The sequence below is a fragment of the Podarcis vaucheri genome (assembly GCF_965113315.1).
Source record: "Podarcis vaucheri genome assembly, chromosome: 2".
Lineage (NCBI taxonomy): Eukaryota > Metazoa > Chordata > Lepidosauria > Squamata > Lacertidae > Podarcis > Podarcis vaucheri.
In genome coordinates, this window is record NC_138760.1 from 119138396 (window position 1) to 119151293 (window position 12898).

Genomic DNA, 12898 nt, shown 5'->3' on the forward strand with positions numbered 1-12898 from the left:
GCAGCGGGGGGGGGGGGCTGAGGTTGTCCCATGTTTGTTTTGAAGGCATTCCTTTTATTGGAACCACTAGCAAGTTGGGGGCCTTACAGTTTCTTGACTGCAGTAATGTCAGTGGGATGGGCAGGTGGTCTTGTGTCCTACCCCTAGCGGTTGAGGCTCTCCTGCCACTTGTGGCAGTTTGGAGTGACAGCTGACACTGCTTGGAGCTGTCAGAATAGAGGACCTTTCAATCACCCTTGCTTTCCTTCCTTTAGGAGCGAGACCCCTCCGGTTCGCCTGCGTGAGGCCATCACTCCCCAGCCATACATGGGGAACTATCAGGGTTTCTCCGAAAACGGCAACCCTCCCTCGATGCACCGCTTCCCCGTGGATGAGCCACCGAGAGCGGGTCCCCCTTGGCAGGCCACCATGGCTCTGACGGCACCCACAGAGGTGAGCAGAAACGGGCGCCCTGAGCCGCCGGTCCAGCTGCCCCGCAAGAGCGAAGAGGAGCCCCAGTTGCTGCACCGTGACCCCCCAGAAGAGATCAAGACGGTTGAACCTCCCGTCATTCGACCGGTGGTGGCTAAGAAGCCTCCCTCGGAGCAGCCCAAGGAGGAGCCTCTGGTCAAAGAGGAGGTCCTGCGGCGGATGGAGAAGCCCCCGCGGCAGCAGCATGAATTCCACAAGCAGCCGCGGCGCGAGTCCAAGACGGAGACGCGCTGGGGGCCCCGTCCTGGCAGCAGCCGGAGGATTGAGGAGATTTCCGGGGACAAGGCCCCACGGCGAGCCGGGCCCATCAAGAAGCCGCCGCCTCCCCCTAAGGAGGCAAAAGATGAAAGCGAGGAGATGCGCTCCGCTGGGAAGGCCAAAGAGGGGGCCGAGGCGGCGGGCAGCAAACCCGAGCTCCCTAAAGAGCCTCCGAAAGCGGGCAAGGAGAACAAGGCCAAGCCGGTGGTGAACGGCGGAACAGTGATGCCACCCAAAGAGCAGCAGCACACTGGCACACTGTCGCCAAGCCGGCGGCGCCGGGAGCCCCCCTACGAGCGTGGCGGCTACGCCGGCCGGGGGCGGGCCAGGGGCCGAGGAGAGTACTTTGCCCGAGGGCGAGGTTTCCGGGGTGCCTATAGCGGGCGCGGGAGAGGGGGGCGCGGGAGAAGCCGGGAGTTCCGCAGCTACCGCGAACCCTTCTACCGGCTGGATGACGGTGTGGGCAAAGCGGCGGGGCCAGGCTCCACCTTCCGGCCGCGCAACGCCAGCGAGACACGCAGCGAAGGCTCGGAGTACGAAGAGATACCCAAGCGGCGGCGCCAGCGGGGCTCCGAGACGGGCAGCGAGACGCACGAGAGCGCCAGCGACGTGGCCCACTCGGACAAGGAGGTGACCAAGGAGCCGGCCCCCAGCCATCGCAGCCGGGCCCCTCCTGTGACTTCTGCCATGGCCCCCTCCTCCCAGCACCCTGGCTTGCCTCGCTTTGCCGACAAGCTGCCTCCGCGCCTCTCAGACCCTGGCACCCGTGGCGGGCGTGTCTTCACCCCTCGCGGGGTTCCCTCACGCCGGGGCCGAGGTGGTGGCCGGGCGCCCCCTGGGGGGTGGAGCCCTCCTTCCAAGCCCCAGCCCAATAAGAAGCCCGATAAGCAGCAAGAGGCAGTTCTGGAGCCGTCGGGCAAAGAGAAGGCGCCGTCAGGCCCTCCGGCGATGCCCCCAGAAGAATCCGGTGGTTTCCAGGCCACCTTAAAGCAGCAGCCACCTCCGCCACCTCTTGGCCCTGGCTCGGACCGTGGCTTTGACCGGCCACCCCGCCGCCGGCGCCACGGGCGTTCGCAGCAGCAGGACAAGCCGCCCCGGTTCCGGAGGCTGAAGCAGGAGCGTGAGAACGCGGCCCGACTCAACGGCGAGCAGAGGGCCGGCCAACCGTTCTCCCCGGCCCCTGCCGCCCCGCTCCCCGAGGAATCGGCTGCCCGGCGCGTGGCAGGCACAAAATCTCCCGACTTGTCCAACCAGAACTCGGACCAGGCGAATGAGGAGTGGGAGACGGCTTCGGAGAGCAGCGACTTCACGGAGCGCCGGGGCGGTGGGGAGAAGGAACCGGCACCTGGCGGGCCTCCCCCCACCGCCTTTCTCAAAGGTGGCTGCTCTGGGGCGCCTTCAGTGGGCGGGCGGCCCTCCAACAACGAGCTCAGCTTAGCCCAGAGGAAGGAGATGTCGAAACGCAGCTTCTCCAGCCAGAGGCCTGGCATGGACCGGCAGAACCGACGCTCCAACCCCGGCCCAGGAGGAGGAGGCAAGGCTGGCCGTGGAGGGAGTGGTGGCGGGCGCAGCGGAGGGGACAAGAGGAGCTGGCCCTCTCCCAAGAATCGCAGGCAAGTACTCAGAGGAGAAAGCCCGAAAGATGGAGGGGGGCAGGGGATTGGTAGACAAAACTGGAATGGCAAAGAGGTAAAGAGAAAAAAGATTGAAAAGGAAACACGGGTGGCATTTGGCTAGTAATAATATCAATAATAACAATAATAACAATAATTTATTTATATCCTGCCCTCCCCAGCCAAAGCCAGGCTCAGAGTGGCTAACAAGAGTAAAAATAGCAGTTTATATAAAATCAGTCAATTGAAATACATTCTAAAATCAATTCAGAATCAAATTAATGGCAACCATTGGGCTAGAGTTCTGTGAATAATTACCAAAAGAGGAGGTCAGACTGTGCCTTGGCCAAAGGCCTGGTGGAACAGCTCTGTCTCGCAGGCCTTGCGGAAAGATGTCAAGTCCCGCAGGGCCCTAGTCTCTTGTGACAGAGCGTTTCACCAGATCGGGGCCACGGCCGAAAAAGCCCTGGCTCTGGTTGAGGCCAGCCTAACCTCCCTGTGGCCCAGGATCTCCAAGATGTTTTATTTGAAGACCATAAGGTCCTCTGTGGGACATACCAGGAGAGGCGGTCCCGTAGGTACGAGGGTCCTAGGCCGTATAGGGCTTTAAAGGTTAAAGCCAGCACCTTAAACCTGATCCTCTACTTCACCGGGAGCCAGTGCAGCTGGTATAGCACCAGGTGAATGTGATCCTGCAGCGAGGACCCCATAATGAGTCTTACCGCGGCATTGTGCACCCGCTGGAGTTTCTGGGTCAGTCTCAAGGGCAGCCCTACATAGAGTGCTATGTGAGGTGGTATTTCACCCAACAAAGTCCACCTCTGCAATGTGACTTTCCTCCGCCTAACTTTCCTGTTCCTCCAAACCTCCAGAGCAGATTTAGGGGGTGGGGAGTCACGACATGTGAGTGGGCCTCATTCTGTGCGTGCAAAAACTTGCATGTATTCTGTCCCTTGTTTCCCTTCTCCAGTAGTATTCTTTTAAAGCATATTTGTGGAACGTTATGCCCCACTCTCATTTTGCCACAAAAGTTAACAAATCTTCAGCCCCTTAGTGGTAAATAACAGAGGAAGGAATCTAGTTTGACCATGGGAAGTTGGGAACAGACAGAAGACAGGGCAGTCCTACATAAATTCCGTAAGAGAAATGGTCACCATCAAAAACTGGGAATTTTGAAGATGACTTGTTGATGGAGAGGGAGGGAGAAACAGCCAAGGAAATCCCCGGTCCGCTGCCATTATGTTTCCTGCTTCCTCCTCCTCCTCTAGCCGGAACACCGATGACCACTCTCCAGGCCTGAGCCTTCCCCCAGCACCCACCACCAGCACAGTGTATCGTTTGGACCGCGTCATCCACAGCGACCCAGCTGGCATCCAGCAGGCTCTGGCTGAACTGGGCAGCCGCCACACAAAGCCAGCCTCCCCCGGCCCTGCCCAGCCTCCCTTCCTGGGGCCTGGAGGCAGCAACTCCTCTGCCCTCCCACTGCGACGCTTCGAGAGTAGGAACAGTGGCAGCGCAGGTAATGGGCAGAGTCTCTGCTTAGTAACCAGGGGATCGGGATTTCTTTCTCTTGGAAGTGACTAAATTCATTCTTGGCGATCAATTGCCGTATCTTTTCTGTCTATTAGACGCCCCTTATTTTGGGGGACTCCGATTTAAGAAAATGGGGGAAGATGTATCCGTGTATAAGACGCCCCCAAATTTTTGGCATTATTTTTTTGGGGGGTACCTAGTCTTATACATGGAAAAAGACGGTAATTTGCCCATTGGTCATTATCTTACTTGGCTCAGTTGACAAGCGTGTTGGGACACATGACCAGTACATCTGCTGAGTGCGTTAATCAGCTCTTCCATTGCTCTAGGGGGCTGTAGTTATTTCAAGATGCCCGCCCCTCTCCCCAATCCCCCACAAGGGACCTTCTAGGAGCTAACAAGTGCTGCATCAGTTCTCCCAATGCACAATACGGTCTTACATTTCCAAAGCTAAGCAGGACCCAGTACGGTTTCGGATTGGATGGGGGGCTGCTTGTTGAAATTCCTGCATTGCAGTGGGTTAGGGTTCCTTCCAACTCTATGATTCTAAGATCGGCTGCGAATTGGCTTTGGCAGGTCTTGTTGAACTCCATTTCCAAGTGCTTCTGCTTTTCCAAGATGCCTGCTCCTTCCCCACTGCAATCCCATTTTGCTTTTTTTTCCCATCCCCCCAATTCAGACTCTTGCTTCCTGGACAAGAACCAGCTGCTTCTCTCCAGCAGTGCCCCAGTGAAGGAGTCCGGTGCATTGGGTGGCTTTTCTGCAAAGCGCCGGGAAAGGCCCCGGAAGCAAGACCTGCTCCAGCAGGTAAGCGATTTTCTCTTTTTATGTAATCGCGTGGCATGAAGCAGAAGGAAGGTTGCAACTGCAGCAGTTCAAATACTCGTGGCCAAGGGATGGAAAGATCAGGAGGCTCCAAAAATAACAGATTGGCAAATTAAATTAGAGGAATTTGTGGAGATGGCTCAATTGACTAGCAAACTCAGAGGAAACTCAAAGCAAAATTTTGCGGGAAAATGGGATAGTTATACAGTGGTGCCTCGCAAGACGAAAATAATTCGTTCCGCGAGTCTTTTCGTCTTGCGATGTTTTTCGTCTTGCGAAGCACGGTCTGTCGTAACTGCGCCTCTTCAAACGGATTTAAGAAAAAAGTGCAAGACGTTTTCGTCTTGCGAAGCAAGCCCATAGGGAAATTTGTCTAGCGAAGCAACGCAAAACCGAAAAACACTTTCGTCTAGCGAGTTTTTCGTCTTGCGAGGCATTCATCTTGCGGGGCACCACTGTAGAAGATAATAGTTTTGACTCCATGCTAGCATTTGAGTGACAAAGTAAAAGGAGGTGGTTAACAATTAAGGATTTATTATGTTTTCTGAATGTATTGGAAAATTTATATAGAAAGGTTTATTGTTTTGTGTACATTCAGTTATAAGATAAACATATGCGAAGGGACTTGACAGGAAGTCAAAATATTTATTTTCATTATTATCCTTATTATTATTTTCTATTTTTCTTTATGTTTGTGCGGGTGTGTGTTTTGTATGGAATGTTTGGGAGGAAATAAGATGGTAAATAACAAACAAAATATTGATGTATGTAATTTTTATTTCTCAATTATACTTTGTGGTAGTATGGTTGTAATTTTTTTGTAACATAAAATCATTCAATAATTTTAAAAAAAAAAAATTAAGGAAGGCAGCTCAGCTTCTCAAGGTCTCACGTATGTGTCTGTCCCGTCTCAGGACCCCATTCCCTTCCCCAGTGGCCCTGGCTTCTCGGCCCCCAAAGAGGAGACCCCTGGCGAACCTCGTAGCAGGAGTATTCCAGTGTCCGAGGGGCTCGCCCCACAGATCTGGAACCAGCTGAATTCCAGTGAGTTATTGCAACCATGCAGAGAAGAAGGAAAGGCCATGCTCCTGGGGCAGGCTGGGAAATCAGAACTGGCAGCGAGAGGGAGCAGCTTTGGGGATCAGGGAAGAGAGAGCAAACATTCCTGGCTCAGAGGTGCCCCTGTGTTTTGTTTCATCAGACTCCTCCCGAAAGAGCTACCGCCCTGCCTCTGTGGAGCCCTGGATCGACCCTCTGAACGCCTTTGAAGAGGTTGCTAGTACGGAGGTGAGGTCCGTTGAGATGGGATGGATCGGGTACATGTTCTGCAGAGGCTCCCTTTCCAGGGCGGAGCCGGACTTTGCCGATGAGGGAGCTTTCCAAGCACAATTGTTGGTGCTGACCTTTAAAGCCCTAAACGACCTCGGCCCAGTATACCTGAAGGAGCGTCTCCACCCCCATCGTTCAGCCCGGACACTGAGGTCCAGCACTGAGGGCCTTCTGGCGCTTCCCTCACTGCGAGAAGTGAGGTTACAGGGAACCAGGAAGAGGGCCTGCTCAGTAGTGGCAACCGCCCTGTGGAACACCCTCCCATCAGATGTCAAGGAAATAAGCAGCTATCTTATTTTTAAAAGACATCTGGAGGCAGCCCTGTTTAGGGAAGTTTTTAATATTTAATGCTGTATTGTTTTTAACACTTGATTGGCTGGGGAAACTCAGCCAGATGGGCGGGGTATAAATAATAAATTATTATTATTTTCTGCCCCCTAACCCTGTTTCCTGACTCTGCTTTGCCCCTTGCCCAGATGAGCCTGTCTGACAGCGGGGTGGACCTCAGCAGCGACTCACAGGTCTCCTCGGCCACCTGCAGTCAGCGCAGCTCTCCCGACGGGGGTCTGAAGGCCACACCAGATGCTGGGGCCAAGCGCAGCGGAGCCATCGGCAAAAGCACCGAGGATGCTGCCGCTTCAGCTGGACCGGAGGGAGCAGAGCCTAAAGAGCAGAGGAGGCGGCCCCCGCCAGCCAGAGACTCCAGTCTGCTGAAGGAGAAGAAGGTACACAAGTAACTCTGGGGTGTCGCCACATCTTCAGTCAGCACTAATATAAAGCATGCAGCTGCATTGGTTTCCTTAATGAAGCGGTGGCCAAACTCGGCCCTCCAGCTGTTTTGGGACTACGACTCCCATCATCCCTAGCTAACAAGACCAGTGGTCAGGGATGGTGGGAATTGTAGTCCCAAAACAGCTGGAGGGCCGAGTTTGGCCACCACTGCCTTAATGGTTTCCTTTACTGGATTGGTTCCACCCCACCCTGTTTTACTGAAACAGCTCTCCCAAAGGTTTCGTGTGTGTGTGTGTGTGTGTGTGTGTGTGTGTGTGTGTGTGTGTGTGTGTTGCGCTGACTGAGGTGTCCTCTTTTGGCTCTTCCACTGCCCTTCCCGTGATTGCCACCTCTTGACACAGCTGACTCTGCCATCCTGATTGGGCTTCTGAAATCGCCTGTTCTCCTGACTCAGACACCTCATTTCTCTCTTGAGCTCTTCTTGTCATTTTTGCTCCAGTTAGGACTTCTGCCTCGGTTTGGCATTACAAATGGTGATCTGTAAGAACTACAAGGCTTTTAGGAGGATTCCCACCTTACAAAGATCCTTTTAGCAGCAAAGAAAGCATCACCCCTTAACAGCCACAACAGCTGCATCCTGCTCCACTTTTCCAGAACAGCTTCCCTGCTCTCTTCTTGCTAGAAAGGAGTCCACATGTTGGTGGTTTCAAGGAATCTTGGTGTGAGCTGCGTTTGTAGCTAACACGGACCATGCATCCCAAGTTCTTCTTGCTTTGGGATTCTTTCAGGCAACTTCCCTTCCTCTTTCTGAAAGTACCGTATTTTTTGCTCTGTAAGACTCACTTTTCCCCTCCTAAAAAGTATGGGGAAATGTGTGTACGTCTTATGGAGCGAATTCCGGCTGCGCAGCTATCCCAGAAGCCAGAACAGCAAGAGGGATTGCTGCTTTCACTGCACAGGGATCCCTCTTGCTGTTCTGGCTTCTGAGATTCAGAATATTTTTTTCTTGTTTTCCTCCTCCGAAAACTAGGTGCGTCTTGTGGTCTGGTGCGTCTTATAGATCAAAAAATACGGTATATTCAGGAAGGGTAGCATAATTGAAGGACGTGCAAGTCTCTGCACTTAAAATTTTATCCAAGCAAAACTAGCCCAGGCTTTTCACCAGATTGAATTCCATTATATACATAAATGATTTTCACATATTCTAATCTTGGGGAACTGGCAATAATCCAGGCATGGAATGTAAGCTTCCACCCCCTGAAATCCTGCACTGATTTCGAAAATAGTACCAGGCATAATTCTCCCCCTTACATACCTTCATGCCTGTCTTTGCACTCATAAATATATGTTGTTGTTTTTTAAGTACTTTCACTTCAGCTGCAAGCATCAGTTGGTGCTAAATAAATGTGAAGTAACAGCCGCAGCACTTCCCCTCAACCCCCCCGCCCCCCCAAAAAAAACACCTCTGGAAAGTGAGCCTGGATACTGCCCTCCGGCTAAACTGTTTGCCACCCCATGGTCTCAAAGGGCCCATGAGTTTCACCACCCCTCCTCCTCCTCCTGCGACAGGTGAGCAGCTCCCCTGAGCCACTGCCCCGGGACCACCCTCCCCCTGGTGCTATTGGCACAGAGCGTTCCCAGCGAGTGGAGAAAGCAAAAGACAACAGCGCAGAGGGTCTGGGTGCGATGACGTCCGAGCCAAACCCCCAGCTCGATTCCCCCGGGGCCTGCCCACCCATCCAGTTTGGCGCTAGCGACAAGGTAAGTGCCAAGACGCATGTGCTTTGCAGTCCCTTCTCGTCCAAGTCCCAGGCTCAGATTCCAACCCCCTCCCCCTGGTTTTCGCCCCCTTCAGGATGCTGACCTTCGCTTCATGGTGAACGAAGGGCCGAAGCCAGACAAAGAAGAGCTGCACCAGGGACTTGCCGAGGGGGTAAGTGGGGAAGCCGTGCCAGCACTGATTTGGGGCTCCCTCTTCTCTTCCCACCCCCTTGGGTTCAGCTTGGGGGGCTGCAAAAGAGCTTGGCTTTGCTAGCTGGGCACTGGGTGACCTTGCATTCCAGCTGTGGGGCCTGTTGTAGTTTCTGCATGTCTCTTGGATCAAGATGCAAAATCAGGATTAAACTGGCTTCTCTTTTGAAAGGCCAGTCTTGGCCAGATTCTTGGATGGGAGCAGGGACATCTCTCTCCCCCCTCGCTGTTGCTCCCCATCAGTCCGCTGCATATTACTAATATTCCCCTCCCCTCACCATAATCCTAATCTGAGGAATGAGATCATTACCCCACCCTTACTTACCTTCCCAGGCTGCTCATCTGCGGCCACATTGTTCTTTCTTTTATCAGATCAAAATGATCAGACAACCGCAAAGGTTGCTAGGTTTATCAAGGCTGCAGTGAGATTAAGGGCCACTATCTGAACGATAATCTTGGTCATTTGATTGCCCTTTTAACCCATTGTTGTCTTTTTAATTGTATATATTGCTTGTTTTATGTTGCTATGGCCGTCGGCTAATGCGAATAAAGTTTATCTATCCATTATCCCCTCACCCTAAGGTGTCGGGGCGGGTTACAGCATGCACCTTTTTAAACCACGTATTCTACGGAACAGGGGACGCGGGTGGCGCTGTGGGTAAAACCTCAGCGCCTAGGACTTGTGGATCGCATGGCCGGCGGTTCGAATCCCCGCGGCGGGGTGCGCTCCCGTCGTTCGGTCCCAGCGCCTGCCAACCTAGCAGTTCAAAAGCACCTCCGAGTGCAAGTAGATAAATAGGGACCGCTTACCAGCGGGAAGGTAAACGGCGTTTCCGTGTGCTGCTCTGGTGCCGGTTCGCCAGAGCAGCTTTGTCACGCTGGCCACGTGACCCGGAAGTGTCTGCAGACAGCGCTGGCTCCCGGCCTATATAGTGAGATGAACGCATGACCCTAGGGTCCGTCAAGACTGGCCCGTACGGGCAGGGGTACCTTTACCTTTACTATTCCATGGAAGATAAAATCAGAAAAAATACTGATGTACAAGCGATATTGGGGCTTGATTTCTGCAACCTGTTGCGCATAGGATTGCCCTTGGCAGTTTCCCCCAAAACCTCTGCAGGTTAAAAATGCAGCTGTTAGACCTGGGTGATAGGGAATATATTTTGCCAGATTTACTGTCATTGCAGTGCAGGGGGTTAAGCTGTTGATATGATTTCTCTATTAGTACACGTTTGCACATGGCAAGGTAGAGTTTAAATCTGTACGAGGGAAATAAACATTTGGTCCGTTTAGAAAGGAAGGCTAGAGCCTTGGTTGCCTCCAATGACTCCCCTACCTCCTCCCTCTCCGCAGCTGACCTCGGCCCCCAGGGAGTGGGAGCTGCTTCCGCCGGCCCCTCGCAGCCACCGAGCTTCCCCCGAGGCGCCTCCTGGCCGCGGCTGCGAGGCCCGGCCGTTCCCCGTAGCCCCAGCATCTTGCCTGCACAGCCTCCCAGCAGACGCTTCCGTGTTCTCAGGTATGGAGGGGCATTTGGAGCGGAAAGGGAAGATTGCTCACGTTATGCGGCTCCCAGCCAGAGCAGCGGTTGACTGTGCTTCTTCCTCCCAGCAGGTGAGAGGGGCCAGGGTCAGCGGCTGTACCCGGAGCTGTTTTACGGGAACCAGGTACCTACCTTGGCAGATTGGGCAGAGGAGGGGCCAATTTGTGTTGCTGTGGGGCCTTTGGCACAGCTCAGGAGGAATGGTTTTAGCTCTCCCACCTCCTCTGAAACGTTCCTTGCATCCTCTTTCTGCAGGTCCAAACTGCCCAGCTGGAGTCCCAGCTTCATGGCGCGAGCGGGGGCAGCAGCTACCGACCGAGCACCCCTTCTCTGCACACCTACAGGTAAGGGCAGGGAGCATATGGGGCTCTGAGCTCCCCTTGTGGCAGGGATAATAGTATTTATTTATTTATTTATTTATTTATTTATACCCGCCCATCTGGCTGAGTTTCCCCAGCCACTCTGGGCGGCTCCCAATCGAGTCTTAAAAACAATGCAGCATTAAATATTAAAAACTTCCCTAAACAGGGTTGTCTTTTAAAGATAAGATAGCTGCTTATTTCCTTCAGATCTGAAGGGCAGGCGCCACTACTGAGAAGGCCCTCTGCCTGGTTCCCTGTAACCTCACTTCTCGCAGGGAGGGAACCGCCAGAAGGCCCTCGGCACTGGACCTCAGTGTCCGGGCTGAACGATGGGGGTGGAGACGCTCCCTCAGGTATACAGGACCGAGGCCATTTAGGGCTTTAAAGGTCAGCACCAACACTTTGAATTGTGCTCGGAAACATACTGGGAGGCAATGAAGATCTTTCAGGACGGGTGTTATATGGTCTCTGCGGCTACTCCCAGTCACCAGTCTAGCTGCCGCATTCTGGATTAGTTGTAGTTTCTGGGTCACCTTCAAAGGTAGCCCCACATAGAGCGCGTTGCAGTGGTCCAAGCAGGAGATAACTAGAGCATGCACCACTCTGGCAAAGGTCGTTGCAGATCACAGTATGTGCACTAGGCCAGCTGGGTGACACCAAATCGGGCGGCTTCCCTCCTTTGGACTACTTGGGAAGGTGGTGGACTTAGGAGCCAGTGTGGTGTAGTGGTTAAGAGCGGTAGTCTTGTAATCTGGTGAACCGGGTTCGCATCTCCGCTCCTCCACATGCAGCTGCTGGGTGACCTTGGGCCAGTCACACTTCTCTGAAGTCTCTCAGCCCCACTCACTTCACAGAGTGTTTGTTGTGGGGGAGGAAGGGAAAGGAGAACGTTAGCCGCTTTGAGACTCCTTCGGGTAGTGATAAAGCGGGATATCAAATCCAAACTCCTCCTCCTCCTCTTCTTCTTCCTTTGTTGGAGGTTTTTAAGCAGAGATTGTCAAGGATTCTTCAGCAGCGAATCCCTGCATTGCAGGGGCTGGACTTCCATCTCTGATTCTGACCTGTGGCTTTCTTCCTTCACTAGGTCCCAGCACCTGTACCTCCAGCCCAGCCCAGCCCCCACTTCTCCTGCTCAGACGGCCGGGGGCGCTGTCTTGCCCAGCTCTGCCTTGCTTTCGGGGGTGGCCCTAAAGGGGCAGTACGTGGAGATATCGGCCCTGCAGGCGGCGGAGCTTCCCAAGCTGCCAGCCACAGGCCTGCTGTACCAAGCTCCCCCTCCTTCCTTCATCTACAGCTCAGCCTTCTGCAGCAGCCAGCTGGCTCCAGAGCAAGCCCTGCTTCAGGTACTAGGCGTTGTGGTGGACGAATTAACTGAAGGGCTGGCCTTCTGGGAATTGGGGGTGCAGAGGAAACCCGGATTTCTGGAGGCAGGTTGGAGAGGAAGAGTTTATGATGTGGCACAAATGGGTGGGAGCTGGGAGAGAGAGCAGGGCAATGGGGAATTCAGGGAGCGGGGTCACGTTTTAGGAAGCCAGGAGCTCTCCTCTCACGCTGTGTCTATAATAGTAGGCAGCTTGGGACACTGGTGGCGCTGTGGGTTAAACCACAGAGCCTAGGGCTTGCCGATCAGAAGGTCAGCAGTTCGAATCGGGGGTGAGCTCCCGTTGCTCGCTCCTGCCAACCTAGCAGTTTGAAAGCACTTCAAAGTGCAAGTAGATAAATAGGTACCGCTCTGGCGGGAAGGTAAACAGCATTTCCGTGCGCTGCTCTGGTTCGCCAGAAGCGGCTTAGCCATGCTGGCCACATGACCCGGAAGCTGTACGCCGGCTCCCTCGGCCAATAAAGCGAGATGAGTGCCGCAACCCCAGAGTTGGTCACGACTGGACCTAATGGTCAGAGGTCCCTTTACCTTTACCTTACTCTCCATAGGTAAGTAGCTTTGTGCCTAGGAGCCAAGCATTCTTTTCAGTTGGCTCGCTCTGCAGCTCCAGAGCCACAGATGTGAGGAGTGTTGCCAGTTACTGAGGATCGTGGACCGCATGCTTCTAAATATTGGTTGCTGCGGATCATGAACAGGAGAACGTTCCTGCCCTTGGGTCCTGTGTCATGGAGTGTTTGGATGTAGAGGAATGATGGGAGGCCCCAGCTGGGGGACCCTCAAAGGAAGAAGGCTCAGAGCTCAGGGAGTGGTAGTGGGACAACAATGCGTGGTCAGAGGGAGAAGACGGGGAAGAGGAGTGTTGAAGAGCTAACAGGGAGCAGAG

At 53.9% G+C, this 12898-nt stretch overlaps 1 protein-coding gene across 4 annotated transcripts in view; it reads left to right on the forward strand.

Moving 5' to 3' along the window:
- The window catches only part of PRRC2A (proline rich coiled-coil 2A), a 42379-nt gene that overhangs the window by 26623 nt on the left and 2858 nt on the right, over positions 1 to 12898 (forward strand). For 2 of the 4 annotated variants that reach the window (XM_082209136.1, XM_082209137.1), the window contains exons 16-27: positions 255 to 2342; positions 3611 to 3861; positions 4555 to 4682; positions 5615 to 5744; positions 5902 to 5987; positions 6506 to 6754; positions 8331 to 8522; positions 8617 to 8694; positions 10086 to 10248; positions 10341 to 10396; positions 10528 to 10616; positions 11719 to 11977. In XM_082209136.1, coding sequence (XP_082065262.1) covers positions 255 to 2342; positions 3611 to 3861; positions 4555 to 4682; positions 5615 to 5744; positions 5902 to 5987; positions 6506 to 6754; positions 8331 to 8522; positions 8617 to 8694; positions 10086 to 10248; positions 10341 to 10396; positions 10528 to 10616; positions 11719 to 11977 — 3769 coding nt within the window. The remainder of the gene's footprint in view (positions 1 to 254; positions 2343 to 3610; positions 3862 to 4554; positions 4683 to 5614; positions 5745 to 5901; positions 5988 to 6505; positions 6755 to 8330; positions 8523 to 8616; positions 8695 to 10085; positions 10249 to 10340; positions 10397 to 10527; positions 10617 to 11718; positions 11978 to 12898) is intronic. The other 2 variants (XM_082209138.1, XM_082209139.1) reach the window with 2 other exon arrangements.